The sequence below is a fragment of the Cygnus atratus genome, chromosome 3, assembly GCF_013377495.2.
Source record: "Cygnus atratus isolate AKBS03 ecotype Queensland, Australia chromosome 3, CAtr_DNAZoo_HiC_assembly, whole genome shotgun sequence".
Taxonomy (NCBI): domain Eukaryota; kingdom Metazoa; phylum Chordata; class Aves; order Anseriformes; family Anatidae; genus Cygnus; species Cygnus atratus.
Window position 1 is genome coordinate 96033601 of NC_066364.1, and position 23030 is coordinate 96056630.

The following is a 23030-nucleotide window of genomic DNA, read 5'->3' on the forward strand; positions in this document are numbered from 1 at the left end:
AACATGCAATTTAAACACCACACACACAGGTATGCGGTCTGCGAAACAGCAATCAAGTTCACAACCAAGCCACATTCACTCACTACCTATTAGGATTCAATTCTGCTCTCACTTTGCTATGTACACCCAGGATCTACTTCACCACGGAACTGCAGGTTTAAATCTTTTTGACTGATGCTCATTTTCCATGACAATTTGTGTTCTCCTAACCTCGGGACACCACCAGAAAAGGTGCACAATCAAACCAAGTCCTTCAACGCCCAAAAGCAGCTACTCGTTCAGTCTTTTTCTAAAACAGGGCAGGCTGAGCAACACGAGACCTTGACACAGATTATCATTTCAAAGTGTGTTAATAAACATAAGCCTACCCCATGACATTCTCCTAACATTCTCCTAATGTTTTCTACAGCACAAATGGTAGAAAAAAAACGTCGCTTTTCTTGCTAACTGCCCTTTATCTTTTTACATGCAAGTTAAATTTTGTCCTCCATGGTATTTGTTAACATATAGTGGCCCAAATTAATGACTGATGTATGGTATGGGTATAAACTGAATTATACCAGGACGGCGTGACAATACAACTTGACACAGTGAGCATGAACTGGAGGATGAGAGCTACACAGCCTGGACCAGCGGTATCCTGAGCAGGGTGTGCACACGATGGTCTGCTGGGGTACCTAAAGAAAATATTAGAACTCCAATAGTACCTGTATCAAATTTATAAATAAACATGCATCTATTAGGGGCTCAAAGATGTTTTACTGATGAGGCGTGTGATCAAAAGCGTGTGGAGACCACCGGCGCAGGCTCTTCAAGATGGACTCGCTCCTGGATTTGGGTCAGCGGCCCACAGGGCTCCCACAACAGCCCCTGCCAGAGATAGCTGGGGCAAGACAGCCACCGGGGCACGCACACCGTCCTGCAGCCAGCTCTTACACTGTGTCCTAACAGGTACCTAATTATCATCAGCGCAGTTCAACAGTATCTTTTTTTTAATTTAAATACAAAGTTCACTTCATCATAACTAGGGCGAACTCAGCCCTGCTGCTGCATCTAACTAATATACCGAGGGCAATCCTTGCTAATTAGCAGTCACAACCCAACACAGATATCTCCTGTAACTTGTTATTCACCAGGCCTCTGCTATTTCATTTCATGCCCCTGGTACCGCACTGGAGGAAAGAGAACAGAGCATATACTTCCACTTGGGTCACTGGCATTGGGGGGAAACATGCTGCCTGCTTGTAACAACGTCCCGACTGATTTCTAGGAAATAACCAAGCTGTTCCTTATCGCACGCTCCTGAACAGATCATAAAATAAGCAAAAGCAATAAAGCTGACAATGAACTACCAGCTACGCAGGCCAGTCCTCCAAGGGGCTGCCTCTACATGGCCTGAAAGCCTCCCCCTTCCTTCCAGCTCTCTAACCTAAAACGCAGCAGACCAAGAAGCAGCCCCGCACCACTCCTGTCCACTTTCCCCAAGTCAGCTCCAGGCATCCAAAAGTCACCAGGAACAGAAAATTGGTCTGACAAAGTACATTGATCCCTTTCAGCTTGGATTAGCTTCCCGATTCGGTTCTGGCTTGTCACAGGGCTACCAGAGCACTTGTGAGGTCCCACCTGAAATACTGCGTCCAGTTTTGACCCCCAACTTTCAGGTAAATACAAACCCAAGAGTCCAGCCAAGCACCAATACAATACAAGGGACCTGGAGCACAACACCAGGGAAGTACTCGCGAGGGAAGGGGATTTCCTCAGTCTGGCCAGCCGGAGGCTGCAGGAGGCGCTGCGTGCGGCCTGCCACTGGCTGAGGGGCGCTAAGAGCAGCCGAGGCAGCCTCTTCTCCCCAGGGCGCTGCAGCACAACCTGTGGGACTCCCAACTGCATGTAAGGAAAAAAGAAATTCACAAACGAGAAGGCTGAAGCACCACAGCTGTGGAACCACGGTCCTTGTTTTTTTCCAAAACTCACGTGGACATGACCAACCTGGCCTAGCCTCGAAGCGAGCACTGCTTACAGCAGGGGACAGGGCCGGATAACCTGCCGGAGGTCCTTACCAGCTCCAATTCTTCATCAGCGTGCTACACAACCCGAAGTACCCTGTAACATACGTCTTTTATAGCCTGCACGGTCATTACAACTGGTTTGTCCAGAAACAGCCAATCTAAACTATCCATACATATTTCATACACTGTACACTATTCTTAACACAGAAACAATGGCAGAAGTGTTTGGGGGAGGCAGAACAATGAAAAATTTGAATCCCAAGAAAGTTTAAACACCTAATTGTTCACAAGGCCCATCATCTTTAGTTGGTCATGAGACACAGATAAGCATTCCTACTGTCCCTACATTTCTCAACCTTCTACGGCCCTACAGAGTGCAGAGAAACACCAGGTATGATCCTGGGCAGCTACCCAAAAGAACCCCTTCCCCAAAAACTGATGCCAGTTGTTGACATTTCAATACATTTCACTATTATACTAGCCATTAAGACAAAACCACTGTAACTACTTGGCTTTAAATTCACTCCAATTATCTTAACGCTTGTCACAAAGACTTTCCTTTCTCGAAGTCATTTGTAACTTCATTACCAACTTCATGCATAATTTCACACACGAAGCAGTAAAATATCATCTTCACGGTTTGTACAAATCCTAGAAGAGTGGCTACTACAGAAAGGCATCGTTCAGAGCAGTAATTCTCTGAAGTGTGATATGATCAACATCAAAACTTGGTAAGCCACAAGTAAATAAATTTATCTGTAAAACCACCGTAAAAAAAATAACAAACTCACAACTTGCTTGCAACTCCATGGTATTGGTTCCTGACTGGCAGCACACTGGCCCATGAATCTGAGAGTCAACGCTGGCATTTGAAAATCAGTGTTTTAAAACAAGGCAATGACTGCTGTAACTACAGCTTTAGAGTGAGAGAATTCAGACAGCGTAAAGTAACATACTTGGTACCTACAGCAACCGTGGTCCAAGTTAGGAGATGGCCTAACCCTCACAGGTTCCCTAAGACTTTGTACACCACCAGTCAGAGAAACTCTAAAGCAATCTCCAGTATTATTTATAATAATTATAATATAACTGAGCCATGAAGTTGTCTGTACTGTTGTGTTGTTCTACACCGCTTCCCAGAATTACAATCTACAGCCCCAACATGAATAATTTCACTATAAATAGCTAGAGAAATAAATTGTCACCGTAACAGTAATCATCAGAATAACAAACAAACAAAAAAAAAAAGAAATCAAACTTATTGTAATATCCACTGTAGAGAATGGCACTGCAGTGAACTAAATTTCAACATCAAATTTATGACACTTGTATCCCTTATCTTCTTTTTGAATACAGATACAAGGTAACTCTACTAAACACAAGCATCCTCCCCTTGTTAATTACAGGAAAGACATCATGGCCGTGTTAAGACTGATGCTGCATCAACTGCAGAGGCAAAATGCCCAGGTTTGAAGTCCTTCCCTCACACAGATTTCCATCACACCTCCCACTAGCAGTGCCAATATTTTGAGGGTATAAAATCAAACCCTTATTAACATGTATTTTGTTCTTAAATCTCAAGTCCACGCTATTTTGAACAATCTAGTACCTTGCAAACTGGGCGATTTCAGTCTCTTAACTAACCAAGCACGTTTGAAGATCAGCTTAAGGGCTGCTCGCCACATCCGGCCCTTTCAAGAAGCTGATTTTTACCCAGACAGAACACAAAAAAACAATTACGAAGAGCTATTTTCACTTCCCCTCTCTCAGTGTAAAAAGTTAGTGCACCAGAATGACGCATTACTCAATGAAAAACAGGCACCTGTTGAAAATCTTGATTGCAAATAAAAATCTCTCAAATTTTACTCACGCAAAAATACAGAAGACAACTATCAGAAAGTTGTCATTTCAGGGCAACAGAAGAAAGCGAAATGAATTTCTAAAATGTATTTAACAAAGCAAAAGGGCTCAGCAACTTTCTTATAAACCACGCAGTGCTTATATTCTGTAACATGTATTTCTTATAAATACTCTCCTTTTCAAAGTAATCAACAAAAAGCAACTATTATGTATTTGCAAAAACTACCAGGAACTGTACTCTAAAGAAGAGCCAACAAAGGAAGAAATTTGGGATCCTAAACTAGTACCAGAATGCAATTTGCAAGTGTGAACTTTCTCAAGATATGAAAACGTGGTTTCATTCCGACATTCTGAATTTGGGTAGTACTTTCCAGATGAAGACACAATGCTTGAAATTAGCTGTGGAATTTAAAGCACTGCTATTCTCAACAGCTTTCTGTATGTGACAGTATGGGAGGAAATTTGTAGTTTTAAATATTCAGAAGAACAATGTACTACCTCCGTGTGATGAACTATTCCAAAATAGTTTTTTTTTTTTTAAAAAAAAAAAAAAAAAAAAAAGCACTCAGGACTTGGATAAATAGCAGCAAACACTTAGGAAACACGTAAGTGCTACCACCTCTTGTGAACTCAGTGACCTACACAACAGTACACATCCCCATGGTTTCTGGGACCTGGCAGGAGATGAGCAGCTGAAAGGACGGGCAGGTTTTATACAAGTGTTAAACGGCAGCTCTGCATACAGAAGGGCAAACAAAAAACACACACTAAAGCACAGCAGTGTGCACAATAGGCTGTTCATTCATCCCGTAAATTTGATTTCCCATTATCGTACCACAAAAAATTATTCTTGATTTGAGTTTGGCAAACACCTTAAGGTATTCAAGCTTCCAAGAACAACAGTGTTATTTTAATATATGAAGGAAAAATGGGAACGTTCGTTTCAGTTGCTAGCAGTATGCATGATAGGGAAAATTAATCCAGCCACAGTCAAGCACAGACTGTATCCGTGAACCCCCAGTGCAGCTGGCCAAAACCTGGTTTCCCTCAGACAAACATTACATGTTCAGAACTGAATTTCTTATTTATTGGATCCAATTTTTTCCTAGTGCACCCTCTTCCTGGCAACACCACACTCTTGACAAGGCTTTCACCTGAAACCAGACTCCGAAAACAACACAGAGAAAATCCAGAGTAACTCATAGTATGGAGGTCAGGATGCTTGCCGACCCCACGGGACTCACAAGGTTGCGCACTCCGCTCAGCCCAGCGGGGACTATCCTCATCGCTGTGCTGTTCCCTACTTGGGGCTCCATCTTCTGAGCTGCTCCACCACCCACAGTTCTTCAGGAACCTGATTATTTGTAAAAAGGAATTTTACAATTTCCACAAAAGGAAGAGGAGGAGGCATACTACTGCCCCTAATTAAAGTTGAACGGAGATTGCTATGCCTCTCAGTTATTACGTTTGGGAAATCAACTGAAACTCAAATACGATAAACTGACAGATGTGCAACAAATTCAGCAGCACAGTCCATGACACTGCCCCCAAATCACACTGGCCACACTGCCAATCTTGGCCTCGTTGAAGCCAGTGGAGATTTTGCAGCCCATGTCAGTGGGCCGAAGATTTTATTCTGTAGTCAGCATCTCTATAAATTCAAGCTTCAATACCAGATCTTGAAAATCCCCACCCAGAACAAACTCACAGCAAAATTACCGAGAGTTCCACCAGAGCCAAGGCACACCATCAGCCCTCACAAAAGGATCTGTCTCCTGCAATGAAGTTAACTTCACTGGGAGTTCATTCATGAACTCCTGCCTCCACCCCTCCTTAATACCTCCAATAAAAGAAATGCAGTTGTATTAAGTTTTGACAGATTTGCCCATTCCTTCTTTCCCTTTTGGTAAACACTTCGTTACTCAAAGTAACATCAGAAATGGCTGGAACATTTTAAAACTACTGCAAGTAAAGGAGTTAAAGGAATAAAACTGACAGTCCATTTGTGCTAGTTGATACTTTTTATTTTGTCCAAAAGTTCAACGACTCTCCAATAAAACGAACAAATTACAGACACAGCAGATGGCTTTTCCACCATGAAAAGAGGGGTAAATGAACGTTAGAAAATAGAGATCGGTACGTTCATTTAATTACGTGATCTTCTTGAAGAAAATATCAGCTATGGTCCCAGTGTTCAGGCATTTACATTGATATGAGGGCTCTACCAATACTGTTGATCCCAGCTTTATAGCTCAAACAGTTGCGGGTCACAATCAATGTTAGCAGTTTATGAATTTTGCTGTTTTTCCTCTACTGTAAGAGAACAAAACGTTTGTTTTTTGCAGACAATTCCCATGCCTGTGCTGGACAGATTATGTCACCATATAAAAACCTTCCAACCACGGATGCAGCTTATTGCAGCAGAACAACTAGAATAAATTATCCCAAGTCTCTGAACAGAATGAACTGCATCATCAGAAAGGCTATTATACCCGGACCAGATGGATGTGTTACTTAGACAGGGATGCCACTCTTTCGCACTCCCACTGCTACATCTACATTAAAAAGCACCAACCATTAGACTTATCATAAGCGTAACGCAGCATGAAAGGCACAAATCATTGACCATTACAGCCCCATTATAAAACGTAACTGCAGTTATGCAGACACAACTTTCTTCCTGGAATTGATGTGGAAATATACCAGCAAAACTCTGAAAATACATCTAGGGTGTAACACCCAAGCAGCATACCACCATGGAGATACCTGCCAAGATCTTTAACTCTGTACTTAAGTATGATTCACGGGTACAGAAAGCACCTTTTCAATCACAGAATCATTAGGGTTGGAAAAGCCCTCCAAGATCACCTGGTCCAACCGTCCCCCCACCACCAATGTCACGCACTAAACCATGTCCCTAAGCACCACGTCCAACCTCTCCTTCAACACCCCCAGGAACGGTGACTCCACCACCTCCCTGGACAACCCATCCCAACACCTGACTGCTCTTTCTGAGGAGAAATGTCTCCTCATTTCCAAACTGAATCTCTCTTGCCACAACTTGAGGCCATTCCCTCAAGTCCTATCACTAGTTACCTGGGAGAAGAGGCCGACCCCCAGCTCCCCACAGGTTCCTTTCAGGTAGTTGCAGAGAGCGATGAGGTCTCCCCTGAGCCTCCTCTTCTCCAGACCAAACAACCCCAGCTCCCTCAGCCGCTCCTCACAGGACTTGTGCTCCAGACCCCTCACCAGCTTCGTAGCCCTTCTCTGGACACGCTCCAGGGCCTCGATGTCCTTCTTGTAGTGAGGGGCCCAAAGCTGAACGCAGCACTCGAGGTGCGGCCTCACCAGAGCAGAGTACAGGGGGACGATCACCTTCCTGCTCCTGCTGGCTGCACCATTCCTGACACAAGCCAAGATGCCGTTGGCCTTCTGGGCCACCTGGGCACACTGCCGGCTCACGTTCAGGCGAGCGTCAACCAGCACCCCCAGATCCTTTTCCTCTGCACAGCTTTCCAGCCACTCTGCCCAAAGCCTGCAGCGGTGCATGGGGTTGGTGTGGCCAAAGTGCAGGACCCGGCACTTGGCCACGTTGAACCTCATCCCATTGGCCTCTGCCCATCGACCCATCCTGTCCAGGTCCCTCTGCAGGGCCTTCCTACCCTCCGGCAGATCAACACTTCCCTCCAGCTTGGTGTCATCTGCAAACTTACTGAGGGTGCACTCAATTCCCTCACCCAAATCATCAATATTTCATATTAAAGAGGATGGGCCCCAACACCGACCCCTGGGGAACACCCACTGGTGACTGGTCACCAGCTGGCTTTCACTCCACTCTCACCACCACTCTCTGGGCCCGGCTATCCAGCCAGTTTTTAACCCAGCACAGCGTGTACCTGTCCAAGCCATGGGCTGCCAGCTTCTCCAGGAGAATACTGTGGGAGACCGTGTCAAAGGCCTTGCTGAAGTCTGGGTAGACTACATCAACGGGCTTTCCCTCATCCACCAGGCAGGTCACCCAGTCATAGAAGGAGATGAGGAGGTCAGGCAGGACTTGCCTTTCATGAAGCCATGCTGGCTGGGCCTGATCCCCTGGTTGTCCCACATATGTTGCATGATTGCACTCAAGATGAGCTGTTCCATCACCTTTCCTGACACCGAGGTCAGGCTGACAGCCCTGTAGTTCCCCAGGTCCTCTTTACAACCCTTCTTATAGATGGGTGTCATATTAGGAAGTCTCCAGTCATGCGAGACCTCTCCAGATGACCGTGACCGCTGACAGATGATGCAAAGCGGCCCATCAATCACATCCACCAGCTCCCTCAACACCCTTGGGTGCACCCCATCTGGCCCCAAGGACTTGTGACAGTCCAGGTGGAGCAGCAGGTCTCTAACTGTTTCCACCTGAACTGCAGGGGGGGGGGGGGGCTCTTCTGCTCCCCATCCCAGACTTGCAGGTTGGGAGGCTGAGTACCCCGAGGATAAGTGGTCTGGCTAGCAAAGACAGATGCAAAGAAGGCATTAAGAACCTCAGCCTTTTCCTTATCCTCAGTAGTCATGTTCCCCCCACATCCAGTAAAGGATGGAGTTTCTCCTTGGCCCTCCTCTTACCATTGATATATTTGTAAAAACATTTTTTGTTATCCTTAACCACAGTGGCCAGGTTGAGCTCGTGCTGGGTTTTGGCCTTCCTGATTTTTTCTCTGCATATGCTGGCAACTTTCTTGCACTCTCCTTTTTGAGGAAATACATCTTATACTAGTATAAGTGTTTTAGCTTTTGTGTTTATTTTTTTCTGAGTACAATTAAACTAAATAAACTCTACTGAAAAAGGACACTGGCAGGGGAGGCAGGAAAACTGCACTTCTGTAAAGGTGACAAAACTATTAAGATACTGCAGAACCATCTCAGTCAAGTGCACTACTACATAGCCCTGACCTCACCTAAGGCCACAGACATGCTGAGTATTTTTAACTCAAGAATACAGGAATAACATACTACACAAGCCCTCACAGTACGGACACAGTCAGAATACGTTTAATACGTAACAGTGTAATACTAGTGAAGCCAAAGTGCATCAAAAAAGCACAACTGGGCCAGGGTATCAACATGGTGAGGTTCTGCATTCCTCAATCAACACAAGCAAGCTAAGAGAAACGTGAAGTGCTATTTGAAACAACACAAAATAAAGACAAGCCAACAACACAAAAAAGATGTTAAGGTTAGACTCGACCAAAGAAATATATGAGGTCTACTCTTTTTGTATGTATCTAAATTCTACCTTCCAAAGATCACAACTTAAGATGAAGATTACTTTTCACTTCAATGGAAGCATGCCAGAACAGAGCGTATACCTGGTCATTTGGCAAGTATTACATACTGGGAGAATACACACTAGTCATTTTTAATCATATTTTTGTCATTTCCTCGTTATTGTCACACATTAACGAAAATTCCACACAATCAGCAAGTCATTAGTGCATATTACAGGAATTTTATTGTATAAAAATATACCACCATTAAAAAAATTACTCCTATCTTACTGCCAAGACTACTGTTCGCAAAACTGCAAAATAATTGCTTCAAGGTAAACGTCATGTATTAAATATTTCTGAAATATGTAAGCAAATACTACACTCCACACGAAGACTTTTAACCAAATTACAGGTTAAGAGTTTTTGGCAGGTGTGTCATGAAGAGGAAAAAAAAAAAACCTAAGACACTAACAAGGTTGTTCCCATGACTTTAGAAAAGAGTTTGTCTGTAGGCAACTTTTTCAGAGTATTTCAAGCAATAAAACGTGTATTTCACTAGAAACGCAAATGAAAACCCTTCAACACCAACAGGTGGAGGATTTAATCCCAAAGGAAAAAAAAATAAACAAAAAAACCCACACTTCAGAAATGAGCAAGAGGCATGGGGAAGCCCTTCTATATATAACGTGTCAAAAAGCATAAGAATTAAACAAGCATTCCACACTCCTTAGTGGGCTCAGCATGAGCTGGTCTAGTAGCATCCTTGCTGTTCCTGAACACTGATGTCGTTGCTGTTAAGCACCACAACCATCGATCAGATTGTACAGAAACATGTTTAAAAAAAAAAATTTTGATCAAAAAATAGGAGACTATTTGCAACAGTCTCCCTGAGAAGCCTATTAAAATGGTGCTGCCATGTTCAAATTGTTTGGAAAAAAATGTAATTTCTGGGGGACAAAAAATGAGCAATAAAAATTTTGGATGGCAAGTTATCAGCCCTACCCAAAAATAAACAAATTAAAAAAAAATAAGAGTTGTTTAACCACTAAAGTTATTTGCCCTCGATTTTTGCAGGCATTTTTAAAGGTGTTACAAGCTCTTTTACGATGATTACTTTGCTGTACGTGCTACGTTAGACAATTTTATAGAGGTGGGTTTCTTTAACAGTATCGCACAATGCTGGTCATCAGATCAAAAGAAGGGCTGCACTTTGAAAAGGTTTGACCTTTTTTTCCTTTTATAAACCCTGAACGCACCTCAAGAAACGTGGATTTTACACTATCAAAACAAACTAGAGTGCTGTTTGCAGCAGAGGCCCCTGAAAGGCGAGGCAGGACGACTGGAGGAGGGAAGGCCGAGAGAGCAGAGCTGAGACGAAGAGGTTTGCAGGGCCTGTCCCCAGCAGACCTCTGCCCACAGGAATCCTCCTTTGTGCCCGCCTTGACACACACAACCTAGAATCCCTCACCTCTCTCACCAAACCCCGTGCATCAATATCGTAAGGAGGAGGGGAAAAAAAGAAAAAAAAAAAAAAACAGTTCTGGGATTTGGGGGAGAGGCTTTCCCTGCCAGAGACAGAGAGAAACGACCCGGCAGAGGCGCGCCGGCAACGCCCCACACGGCGCAGCGACCAGCGGCGAGGACCTTAAAATGGCGCCCGTGGGGGAGGAGAGTCACGGCGAAACTGCGCAACAAACGCTGGCAGGAAGCCAGACAGCGCCATCTTCCCGGCTCGCTCCCACTCCCACACGCACCGGGAGCCGCTCGGCACAGGCTGCCAGCCGAGCCCGGGCACGGTCGGAGCGGCTGCCGGCCGCCCTCTGCCCTGAGCCGCCCTCCCTTCAGCCTCACTGAGCCCCGAGGAGACGAGGAGCAAGCGGCTGGCGGCAGAGAAGCAGGGAAAAAAGGAAAGGCCTCAGCGTCTCTTTCCTTCCCCCACTGGTTATTTAATAACAGCTCCAAGTAAATTTTAACGTGTCTTCTGCGCGTCGTACTCTTTTTGCCCGGTTTTTAATGTTAGCAGATCGCCATGATCCGTAAGTGAATTTTACAATGGGTAGGAAAAGCAAATTAAAACCGGGTACTAAAGCTTCCCATAACGCAGCAAAAGGGAGCTCCGAGGACTGCAGAAAATCCCCTCCGCAACCCACCAACCATTGGTTTTATCCACAAGTAAAAAACTATTTATAAAACGCTTTTTCTCCTGCGGAAGACAAACCCAGCCAGCACAAATAAACAGATTCGCATCTACCCAAAAGGAAAACCAAACGGGTTACTCCAGAAAGAGGCGGTTTATTGTTATGTTTAAATAGCCACATTGCAGTTAAATACTCTCTCTCTGGAAAAAATAAAAAAAATAGTACTAATAAAGACACCGCGGCAGACTCGATCCCGAAGCGGAGGAAAAAGCGCCTTAGCCCAGACCTACCGCCCAAGACTTTCGCGCACACACAAAAAGGAGCGCCGTCTCCATTCCGGGTTTAAAAGCGGGAGGCACAGAGCAATTCAGAGGAAATTGCAAATAAAGAACCAAACAAATCAAATCAAATCTAGTGGCGGCACCGAAAACGAGGAAACGAGTGAAAAATAAATCCCCAGAAGGCACAAATCTGAGACACAAGCTCAAAGAAATGACAGGATTAGGGTGGTGGCGAGTGGATGGGGGAAAGGAAAAAATCGAGCCAGGACTGAAAAAGAAAAAAAGAAAAGAAAAATCCTTCCCAGCTCCACAGCCAGGAGAGAGACGAAGTGTCTCCATTTTCCCGAGGAGGAGGAAGAAAGAGTGTTTCACAGACCACAGAGCTTTAGAGAAAAGCAAAGAAACGAGGGGGAAAAAAAAAAGAGGGAGGAGATTTGAAAAGATTATTTTTCTTTCTCCCTCACACACTCTCTCTATCCCCCTCTCTCCCGCTCACTCTCTCTCTCACACTCACACATACACACACACACACACACTCTCTCCCTCCTCTCCTCTTTCCATCCCTCTCTTGATGGCCATCAAGGGGGCGGAAAATAAAAAAAAAAAAAAAAAGACAACAACAACAACTAATTTTAAACCGGCTCAATCAATGAGTCATTAAAAGAGATTTTTCTTCCCTCCTCTCCTGAATTTGCATGGCATCAGCAAGAAAAAAAAACCCACCCCAAACCTCTCCCCTCTCTGCAGCTATCAGCCTGGACCTGAAACCTTATCTCTCCCTTCAACCTCCCCCCCCCGCCTTTATTTTAAGAAACAACTTTTTTTTTTTTTTTTAAGTGCCCTCAGCAGCCACCACCGCCAGCCTCGCTGCAAAAAAAGAAATATATAGTTCATTTCCATGTGAATCCACATCTGCCCAAACAACAGCCACCCACAAAATATCCCTCTTCTTCCTCCTCGTCTCCCCTCTCGCTCGCTCTCTCTCTAGATATATATTTATATACATAGCCCCAGAGCCAATAGCTCTCTGGGCTGAAACCTAATATCCTGGTTTTGGCAACTCCTGGCTGTTAATTTGCTCCTCTTTCTTTTCTGTCTGTCTGGAGATAGATTTCCCCCCTCTCTTTTCCCTCCCCGAAGGAAGGGAGGAAGGAGGTTGTGTGTTTTTTTTTTCCTTGAAATTTTTATCACAAAATTATAATACACTCAAAGGGAAACTCACCGTCATGAAAAAGCAGTGCCTTGTCAACGGGGTTTCTTCGCCATCACATCAGGGGCTGGCAGTGTAGGAGAGAGAGAGGGAGAGCGAGAGAGCGAGGGAGGGAGGGGGGAGAGCGAGCGAGAGAGCGACAGAGGGGGAAAGAGAAAGAGAGCGGAGCGGCACGGCGCGGCACGGCACGGCGCGGCGCGGTACCGCGCGGCGCGGCGCGGCACGGCACGGCACCCGGCACGGCACCCGGCACGGCTCCGCGCCGCCGGAGCCCCGGCCCGCCGCTCCGCCGCCAGACAATGCCGCAGCGAGCGCGGCGCCACACGCAGCCGCCGGGCTGGCATGGTGACTGCCCGCTGCCGCGCCGCTCGGCCTGCCCTAGCGCAGGCCCTGGGACAGCTGCGGGGTCGGGGTGGTTGTCAGCAGCCCCCCCCCCCGCCTCCAGAAATCCGTACGGCAGACCTCAGGTGCTGGCGGTCAGGGAGAAGCTGGGGGGCTTTGGGGTTACGGAGAGCTGACGAACTGAAAAGTTTGTTTCGCCCGCTTGCCGCCACGTCGAGGTTGTAAACCACTGCGAGACCCCCCGAGATAAAGCGCAAGGTCACCTTGAAAGAGCTAAGATGGGACCCTCTTGCAAGTGGCAATACTTTAAATGTCTTGCCTGTTTTCTTCCTCTCATCTCCCGTGGTTGAAACAAAGGGCACGAACTCTAAACGCTATAAAAAGTTTCAGGTAACTTAAATGCTTTAAAAAGTTTCAGGTAACTTAAAAATGCCACTGTGAGTCAAAGCTTACAGCACCAACCCTTCATTGCTACACTTACACAGTTTCTCTCACTTAAAAGCATTAGTAGAATAATTTTGTTCAAAGTTTTTTGATGATACAAGGCTAATTGAACAAGATATTCACAGGATTCATTAAAAATACAATTACACATTCTTTACTCAGATGACTGTACAAGCCTTTACATATTTATTGACCTTTACATATTAAAAGAAAAAAAAAGGATTGAAAACATATTCTTAACATGAAGAGATAATGTAAGCTAATGGCTTTAAAACAAGAATCTTTTCCAAGACCATTTTCCTGCCGGTACTTGTAATTCCCAAGGTCTTACAGAGAGCGGCCTTTTCTCTTTTTTTTCCAAAAAAAAAGTAACTCTTAAAACTCCTTTGAGAAAAAGGTTTAAAGTAGCATTCTTCTTTATTAGCTTTACAGCTCAAAAAATACCCTTTTGGTTTTTAAACACAATGACATGAAAACACGGATGGGCACTGTACTAGGTGGAACTTCAAGTTAACTGTTTATGTTAACAAAAAAGCACCTACTTTTTTTTTGTTTTTTTATTAAAATCTGGTTATATTCAGCCAATTCATATTATAATATGGGAAGCAAAGGCCAAGTCTGGTCCCAAACAGGCTAAATCCAAGACACACCTGCACTTACTTGCATGCCCACCGCAGAAAATGTAGGTGCAGTTTCCACTCACTCTGTAAGCGGAAAGGCCAGGCCGTAGTGTGAGCCCGGCAGAGCCATCGCGCAGGCTGGACAGACTGCGCACACGCACGGCACTGCGGAGTGGAGCGGCCAGTTACGAACTTCACTTTTGATAAAGACAGCGCGGGTGTGAGTGGTCAACAATATGGATGTGGACACCGCATGTCAAAGAGCTCGGCAGCCTAATTGCTCTTACTGCTGACACTAGCGTTAGAAAATCGAAAAGGCCACACTTCAGGGACCCGAACTTCAGCACGTTTCCAGGGGTAAAACTCTGCTCTGAATGAAAGCCTGCTCAACCTCACTGACTTCAGAGAATTTTGCGCAAGTAAGAACCTTTGAACTGGGGAGACACCACAGTTGTTCTTCTGATTTGGTTAACAGGAAGGAACTGCTTCAGAGGGACACCACTCCGAGGCAGATAACTGATCGGTATGCTATCAGCCTCCCAGTCCTACAGAAACTACAAACAGGAAACAGGCAATACAAACAAAGAAGAGGAAGGAGGACAATGATTTTGCCTCATCATAAGAAACACAAGGAAGCCTCTGTAAATTGTCAAAGATTATACCATAATTTACACTTATTTTCCCCAAATGATGTTTAAAAGCAGCACTAGCAATAACCTTGCTAGGCAGGGACAGTACAAAAATGGAAGAAATGATGTCTCCACAGTGAGGCACCTGAAGCTGTACCATTTCTCAGGATCTACACAAGTCAGTGAGCTTATGGTTGAAAACCCTTTACATTGCCACTGAGTGGACAAAGTCAAACCAGAACCCACTAAAGCTTTGTGTGTTTTCTGCAGAAGCAAATTTGCGTGTAATTCTATATTTACTGTGTCTGTTCAGAAACAAATTTGACTAGGTAGAAACAGTTACTTTAAAAAAAAAAAGAATCAAGAGTTGGATGTGACTTAGGTCACACTGAAATACACCCTTAAGGCAAAATTAATGTTACCTTCAATACTAAGAAGTTTGAATTTGGTCTTCAGCTGCACTGTACTCACTTGCTGGTGTACAACAGAATTTTCCAAGCCACTTCTGTAAAGTTGTATTTTTGTGATGAGCTACTCATGCTTTTTTTAAGAGGATCACATGATGCATCTGAACTATCGTTGCCCCAGGAGCTCCCCCTCTTCTCACTGCCTTACTGCATTAGCGCTGAAGACCCCAATGCGTCAAAATTCTTATACCCCAAGGTCACCTGTCCAGAGCTGTCCTTTTCAACCAGCCCTATTCTCCGAATTGCATGCAATGCACATTCAGTTGTTGTCTGTCTGTAGCTTCCTCAATCACATTCATTCATTTTCTCATTCATTTTCATGTAGCAGCTTCAGGAGGAGTAGGGGGAAGTACGAAGAAAGACCAGTATCAAAAAGGAATAGGAGAAATCTTCGGAAGACAGACATTGGCGTAGTAATTCTTACGTACAGCCACTGGGAACATAGTGTGCACCCGTCACACAACATAATACTTGGCTATATTTTGACATCCGCTGTCAAACTATGACCATGCAATTTGACAACTACTGCTCTCATAGGTGTGCAAAGACACCAAATCACATTTGGAGTGAGCTGAGATACGTAGCCCTGAAACGATAGAATGTGTAGAAGCGAGAAGTAGGCTCAGCTACTGAGAGGAGGAACATAGGGGGCTACAAAACTCTCCCCATTCATTTTGTCCTCTGGTTTCTCCTAGGTCAAGAGCCCATTTCTCCACCTCTACACGGCAAACATTCTTATTCTTGTGCAAACCTACATTACCACCCCAAAAGCAAATCACGAAGCAGAAGATTCATATGAAAGAATTTAAGGACTAAGCGTTAAATGAATGAATTCCACAGTCATCCTAAGACTCCTGCATGAATAGTTGTTTTGTATCCTCAACCGACTGCACCCTCTCTGAGCTATATCGGATGGAAAAGAATGTCATTTACTCCACTGCAGTCTTGCTTTCCTTGCGCTGAGTGTAGATTGAAGACTACTTCAGCTCTATTTACGGCTTTTCTTCCTCCCATTCTTCTTTATCCCTCCATCCCTTGATATGTTTCTTGTGTGAGCTGATCAGCAGATGCAACACTTCAACTGCATATTGCTTTTAAGAATTACTTATTTAGATGAGCATAAATAACTCTGAGCTTGAAGGCACAGAAACAAATAGGTCATCATTAGAAGCTACAAGCAATACAGAAGTAGAGGTCACAGCACTTGAAAAGTAGGGCACTCATATAGTGCCAGGAAGGAAAACAAGAAATTCAACTTTGAATGTAAATGCAACATGCCATGTGAAAAATTCAGTTCTTTGATATCCATATGAATTGCCAAATTTTGAATAATTATACCACCAATACTTAGAGGACGCACCAGTAAAATTTTCCTAAGCATTACAAATCACTGCACCAAGCCTGTCTGAATTTAAGAAGCAATTGGACTGTGCACTTAGTCACATGGTCTAAAATTTTGGGTAGACCTGTGTGGTGCCAGGAGTTGGACTTGATGATCCTTATTGGTCCCTTCCAACTCGGGATATTCTGTGATTCTATGATTCTAAATGTCAATCAATCATAGAAAGCATCTTTTCAATCACAGAATCATTAAGGTTGGAAAAGCCCTCCAAGATCACCTGGTCCAACCATCCCCCTACCACCAATGTCACCCACTAAACCATGTCCCTAAGCACCACGTCCAATCTTTCCTTCAACACCCCCAGGGACGGTGACTCCACCACCTCCCTGGGCAACCCGTCCCAACACCTGACTGCTCTTTCTGAGGAGAAATGTCTCCTCATTTCCAACCTGAATCTCTCTTGCCACAATTTGAGGCCATTCCCTCAAGTCCTATCACTAGTTATCTGCGAGAAGAGGCCGACCCCCAGCTCCCCACACCTTCCTTTCAGGGAGCTGTAGAGAGCAACAAGGTCTCCCCTGAGCCTCCTCTTCTCCAGACCAAACAACCCCACTTCCCTCAGCCACTCCTCACAGGACTTGTGCTCCAGGCCCCTCACCAGCTTCGTAGCCCTTCTCTGGACACGCTCCAGGGCCTCGATGTCCTTCTTGTAGTGAGGGGCCCAAAGCTGAACACAGTACTCGAGGTGCAGCCTTGCCCAAAACATTACCCATAAAATGAGTGTCATAATTGCGTAACATAACACACAATAGCTGCATGACTCCAGTATCAGTCTCCACGTCAAACACAGGACCACCTAGCCAATACTTGACCAGAAGGGTGATTGGTCAGGGTGTAGGTAGCAAGAGGAGGTAACTAAGAACAAGAGATTTACACCGATACCAGAAGAAAGACAGGTTTATGTGACCGGAGGTTGTGTGAAGGCCAACAGGGCTGTTCCATGGTGAATCATGAACAAATTCTGGAGAGGTAGATCTGAGCTATGAAAGGTGATCAGTAGAAACAAAAATGTAGTGACTGCACCTCTCATTGAAACAAATTACAATGGAAAATTATTAGTGGAACAGATCAAGAATAACTATATCATGCTCCAGGTTATTTAAATGGAGTCTCATTCTTCAGTTTAGAGTACCTTAAAAAGGAGAATTGAATTTGAAAGATTAATAACTCTCACTCCCGAGTTAAAATAATCTTAAGACCTTCAGCCACTAGAGTGTACTGAGAAAAAAACACCTCTGAAGAGATAGAGCTTTACTACAGCATCTGGAGAAATAATCTTCAACAAATAACACTGCCAAAATTTGTAGAAGACATTTAAACTACAAAACAATGGCAGAAAATTGGGAGGAGATTGTATAGTATTAATAGCTAGTTTAGCATAGACAAATGGGAACAAATCAGGTAAATAAGGATACAGAAATACATGAAAACATATTAATGAGCACGCAGACACAAGGCTTAAAAGTAAAATATCAGTAGTAGTTGAAACAGCAGCCAGGCAATGAAGCTAACGAAAGGGCCATTCCTTATACAACTGAGGTGCCATGGATTTAAAAAAATAATAATTTAAAAAAAAAATGTTAATGGAAGGAACCTAAGTACAAAATGCAGATCTAAAGCATGAAACCAGGCATTACAGGGATCACAGAAACACAGTGAAACACTAAGTCACTCCAAAAGTATTCATGTTCAGGAAAGAAATACAAGCTTGATAAACTATCCTTTATAGTTTAGATAAAAAGAAAGTCTTAATTAAAGAAGGGACATTATGAATAAAGCTTCATCTAAGTCACAACTTCTGAGAAAAAAATGGTTTTACTTGTATATTTATGGAGCCCTACTAGAAACCAACAGTATAAGATTTGGATATGAATTACGATTGCTGTATTATAAGCCTCAATATTATCGTTAGAAGGTTCATCAACATGAATGGAATTTATTTTCTCAGACTTTCTTTAGAAATGAAGGTCAAATGCTACTAATATGAGGAAGCAATCCTTCAAAATGATAACTGCCAGATTTTTTCATTGGCTAAGCAAAAGGAAAAAAGGAAAAAAGAAAAAAGTTTAGTTTTGTTAACTAATGAATAAACTATAGGAGAGCTTACAGAGAATCAGTAAACTTGGATAAAACTATTTCAAGTTCATTCCATTGAAGTTACTCAGAAAGAGAAATGGAATAGGTTTGCAACTAAGATTCATAATTCCAAAAAACTGGAAAACTTTGAAGCACTATTGAACCTAAGCAGTCCATTGAACTGGCTAGTCCAGTAACTGAACATACTTTCCTGAACTTTCCTTAAAAAAAAAAAAAAAAAAAAAAAGACATTTAAAGTAAGGCACTGAAAAAAAATCTCCTAGGGAGGAACTTCAGAACTAATAACTACCTCAAAGGATGCATAGAATAAGCAGAGAGTCCATAAGACAGCATCTGTCATTCACATTCTTGGGTCTTTGGAATTTAATTAGGTCAATTAGCAAGTTAGGGTCCTAAGTACCAGTTAGAAGCTAGAGCTGGACCAAACCTAAGATCTCTCCGCTTCTTGAGCTTTTGTGTTGAGTGTATCTGGGCCTCGCTCTATTAATCTGTTAGTGCCTCTTGCCATAAAATGGTACACTTTGAAGTCCGTCTCGGCCTTTGGAGGATAGCTCATTTTCACAGAAATGAATTTGTTTCTCCACCTCTGGCACTGGAACCACCAGGCTCTTGGAAGGGACCAGCTCAGACTTGTTTCAAAACAAGTGCACCTAGACTGGTCGGAATATAATTAGTATCTTAAGCATTCCAAGGATTACATTTCAAAGCTTTTGCATTACTCACTGCAATTAAGATGCACCAACTAAGTTTTACAGTTGTTGTTCCAACTCTCTAATTAGTGATTTAAAAAGTACACATATTTTACATTGTCTTGCCTTTCCATATGGCCAAATATATAAAGAATATCATATTAGTTCAAACAAAAGCTTTAAAAAAAAACGGTATGCCAATCACATTAAAGGAATTTGTTAATGTTTTTTCAAGAGAACACAAAAAAATACAGAGCCTTGACAGTCTCTTTTACTGAAGCCCCAATACACCATGAAAAATGTTGTCAACAGTATCTTCAGTGAATGATAATATAGCTTACATCTAACGTGGCTGATCACAATGCCAGAAAAGTTCAAAGAGACTGTACGAAAACTGGCAGTAGAATACTACTGGAAGTTGTGGAAGTCAGTGAAGTACCTACTTTGTAGCCAGAAGTAATTACATTCATCTGCTAATCTCTTCTGGAGAAGCTCAATCGCACAGGCATTCAGAGATCCCATCTAGCAGATAAGAACTCCATACAAGACACAGGCTGCTGCTTTTCTTGAAAACACAGCTAAAAGATGAAACAGCACTTTTGTGCTTTATAGTGCAACACACATATATTACGTTCTTTGAGATAAAAATGCTGGTGCTGGCGTATGTACCGATGATATGGAATAGCTGTATTTTCTTCCTTCCTCTGTTTGAGAGAACGCAAACCTACATCTCAAGACTATACCACAACTCTAAAGTTCTTAGTTTTCACAAGTTCAGGAACCTCAGGTTCAAGAATCCACTGTGTGGATTCTTAACTGACACCTGGTTGCCTCTATTGATCTTGCATTTATTTCTCTTTCTTATTAAAATAATGATGGAATGAGACAGTATCTTGAACCCTCACTCAAACTATGCAATGCGCCTCACTTCAAGAAGACTTCTAGTTAATGCTGTTGACTTAGTTTAAATCAGTACAATATTTCCAGGTAGACAGCATTTGAGAGTTATATCCATGTGATACAGATTTAAGCCTAGAAGCATGTGTAGCAAAGCTTATTTTTTGGAGTTCCACAGTGCTTTTGCAGTTCCAAGTAAGCATGTGCAACCTGCAACTTCCCATAAGACAAATAACAGTATATAGCCCAAGCAACAGCAAAAGATGTTACTGAGACGAGTATTAACTACTTCCAAAGCAGGGAGGAACTAAAGCATGTCCAGGGGGGAAAATAAATAAATAAATTATAGGCAGAACTATGTACCTGGCTTTTATCCAGTATTCTCAAGCAGCTAGACTGCTTGCAGCAGCTTACCAAAGTGAGTCCAAGCCCAAGCTATAAGGCTGATATTTAGGTGTGGTTACTGCTTGGGAAATTGTAAATCCTCTATTTTCTATGGCTTATATTGGAACATGTTAAACAGCCTTAAAACATAAATGTTGCTGCCAGCAAAGTCAGGAAGAAAATTGTCAGCCTTTGCTTACCACAAAATATATATATATATACACCAATATCAATTATACCAAAACCTCAAATTGTAAGTGTGGAAAGTAATTTTGGAGTATCAAGATGAGATGGTTGGAAGAATTTTATTGCTCCTTTTTGGATTTTTCATTATGGTCATACACTTTACTGTCTTGTATCTGGGGTTATTTTACTTCTAACCCCAAAATAATTTGTGTGCATTAGCAATGTGAAAAGATTCCAGTCTCTCCCAGAAGCTTCTATTCACAAGTGTACTTGGTCCTCACTAACTGAAACCTTCAATCAGCTCTAGAAAAAAAAAATATTAAAAATCTATCTTTCTGAGTGACTGAATGCCATAAAAAATAATCATTATACTGCAGCATAAAATATAGAGTTACGTTTTTTGACGAGTGTACATTAGTGTTTGCTTGTAAATTTTTCATGTATAAATGTATTTTACACGTTGTATTTCATCCACATGGTCACATCTCTTTAAAAATAACAAAGCCATACTCCAATAATATTTACACGCTCTGAAAAAACAGCAGAAGTCTGTTTTTCTATGAATATTCTCATGTATGGGATAAGAACTTGCATCACTGCTACTATCAGTATTATCTACACTGGTGGGAGTAAAAAGGCCTGCTAAGAAACTTACACCCCTTTGCTAGGAAACAAGATAGAAATAAGGATTGTTTTTGTCTTACAGTGAATTATTTGTACATTTACATTACTGCAGGTACTGCAGGAGTGGATTTGACTATTTAATAGCAAAAATGCCAAAGACTTACCAAATGCATCATTTAAATACACTGGTAGAGAAAAACAATCACGTGGAAATGCTTCAAGATTTCTGTCTCTTTTTCATGACCAAGCATTCTCCTTTTCTATGACATAAGAGCTTTTCATTGTTATGACTTAAAGCCTCAAACTTCAGAAGCAAAGCCCTGTACAGGTTAACTTTGCAGCAGTGAGACAGCTCAGTGCCGTAACGCATTGAACACTACATTGCCCACCCTTACTCCATCACCCTTACAGACCATCACCTCCGGCTTGCTGTGGATCAATATCCAAATACTTCGCAATGACCTTGCAGTACTTTGCACGCTCTACCAACCTGCTCTACCAGGCAGCTCCTCGGCATCCCTTAATTTTACATTTTGTGAATGACAAAGAAAGAGTATTCTATATTTTAGTGCAAGCCCCTTGTGCATTGCAAGTATTACAGGCATTTGCCGCCCTTTCTTCTGTCACCCTAACCAGGCTGACATTGCGCGTGCAGGTACTGCTACCCTCTAACAACGTTATACCATGTCTGACACAGAAATTTAGCCGTGTTTCTCAAGAGACAGGCAACGATGGCAAGCTTTTGGTGCTCACTTTATGCGACGGAACAGTCCCAATACTTCCAAGGAAAAAATGATGAGGGAAAAACCCCTCGTGCCATCACTAGAGGACTGCACATTCAGAACACCCTCTGGGTTATCACGGTTTTGTACGAATGGGTAGCTTTAGGTCCTAGTTAACGTACTAAAGGTAACTTCGAAGTGCCAGGAGAAGGGGTACGGTGTTTGTAGGAGCGGGATTTATTTCCACGTTTCTCCGTGCTTTGTGTTGACCCCCTCTGCGAGAAGTTCGCGTGCCACGCACCCGAGGCGCGGCAGTTCTCAAGGAACGCACCAAACGGCGGCCGTGCCCAGCCGCACTTCGTGCACGGAGCCCTCGCGGGGCACCGCTCCCCCCGCGCCCCCCGAGGACCCGCAGCCCCGCGGTGCGAGGGGCAGGGCACGGCAGGGCAGGGCGGCGCAAGGGCCGCCAAGGCCAGCGGCCGCCCCTCCCCAGCCCTCCCCTCAGCGGGGCCGCGCCCACCACAGCGCCCCTCCCCCCCCACCAACGGCCAACGGCCGCTGCGCGCGCGGTCGGAGAGGGAGGGGCGGGGCGGGGAGAAGGGGCACTTCCGCGCGCGCACGGCGCGGAGAGGGGAGGGGAGGGGAGGGGAGGGGGCTTGCAGGCCGGCGGGAGGCCGAAGCCCGCGGGGCGCCCGCCGCCAGGACTCACCCATCCCGCAGCGCGGCGCCGGCCCCTTTAAGAACCGCCCGGGGCTCCTCCCGCCCCTCCCCTCC

The 23030-nt window shown here is 43.9% G+C and overlaps 1 protein-coding gene across 5 annotated transcripts in view; it reads right to left on the reverse strand.

Annotated features, from left to right (window-relative positions):
- Positions 1-23006, reverse strand: part of BICRAL (BICRA like chromatin remodeling complex associated protein) — a 46746-nt gene extending 23740 nt beyond the window's left edge. The window contains exon 1 of one of the 5 annotated variants that reach the window (XM_050709622.1): positions 22966-23006. In XM_050709622.1, coding sequence (XP_050565579.1) covers positions 22966-22969 — 4 coding nt within the window. In that variant the 5' untranslated portion in view covers positions 22970-23006. Of the gene's footprint in view, positions 1-3618; positions 3687-12765; positions 12935-22965 lie in introns of those variants that run through there. The other 4 variants (XM_035557880.2, XM_035557896.2, XM_050709623.1 and 1 more) reach the window with 4 other exon arrangements.
- Between the last annotated feature and the right edge of the window lie 24 nt (positions 23007-23030).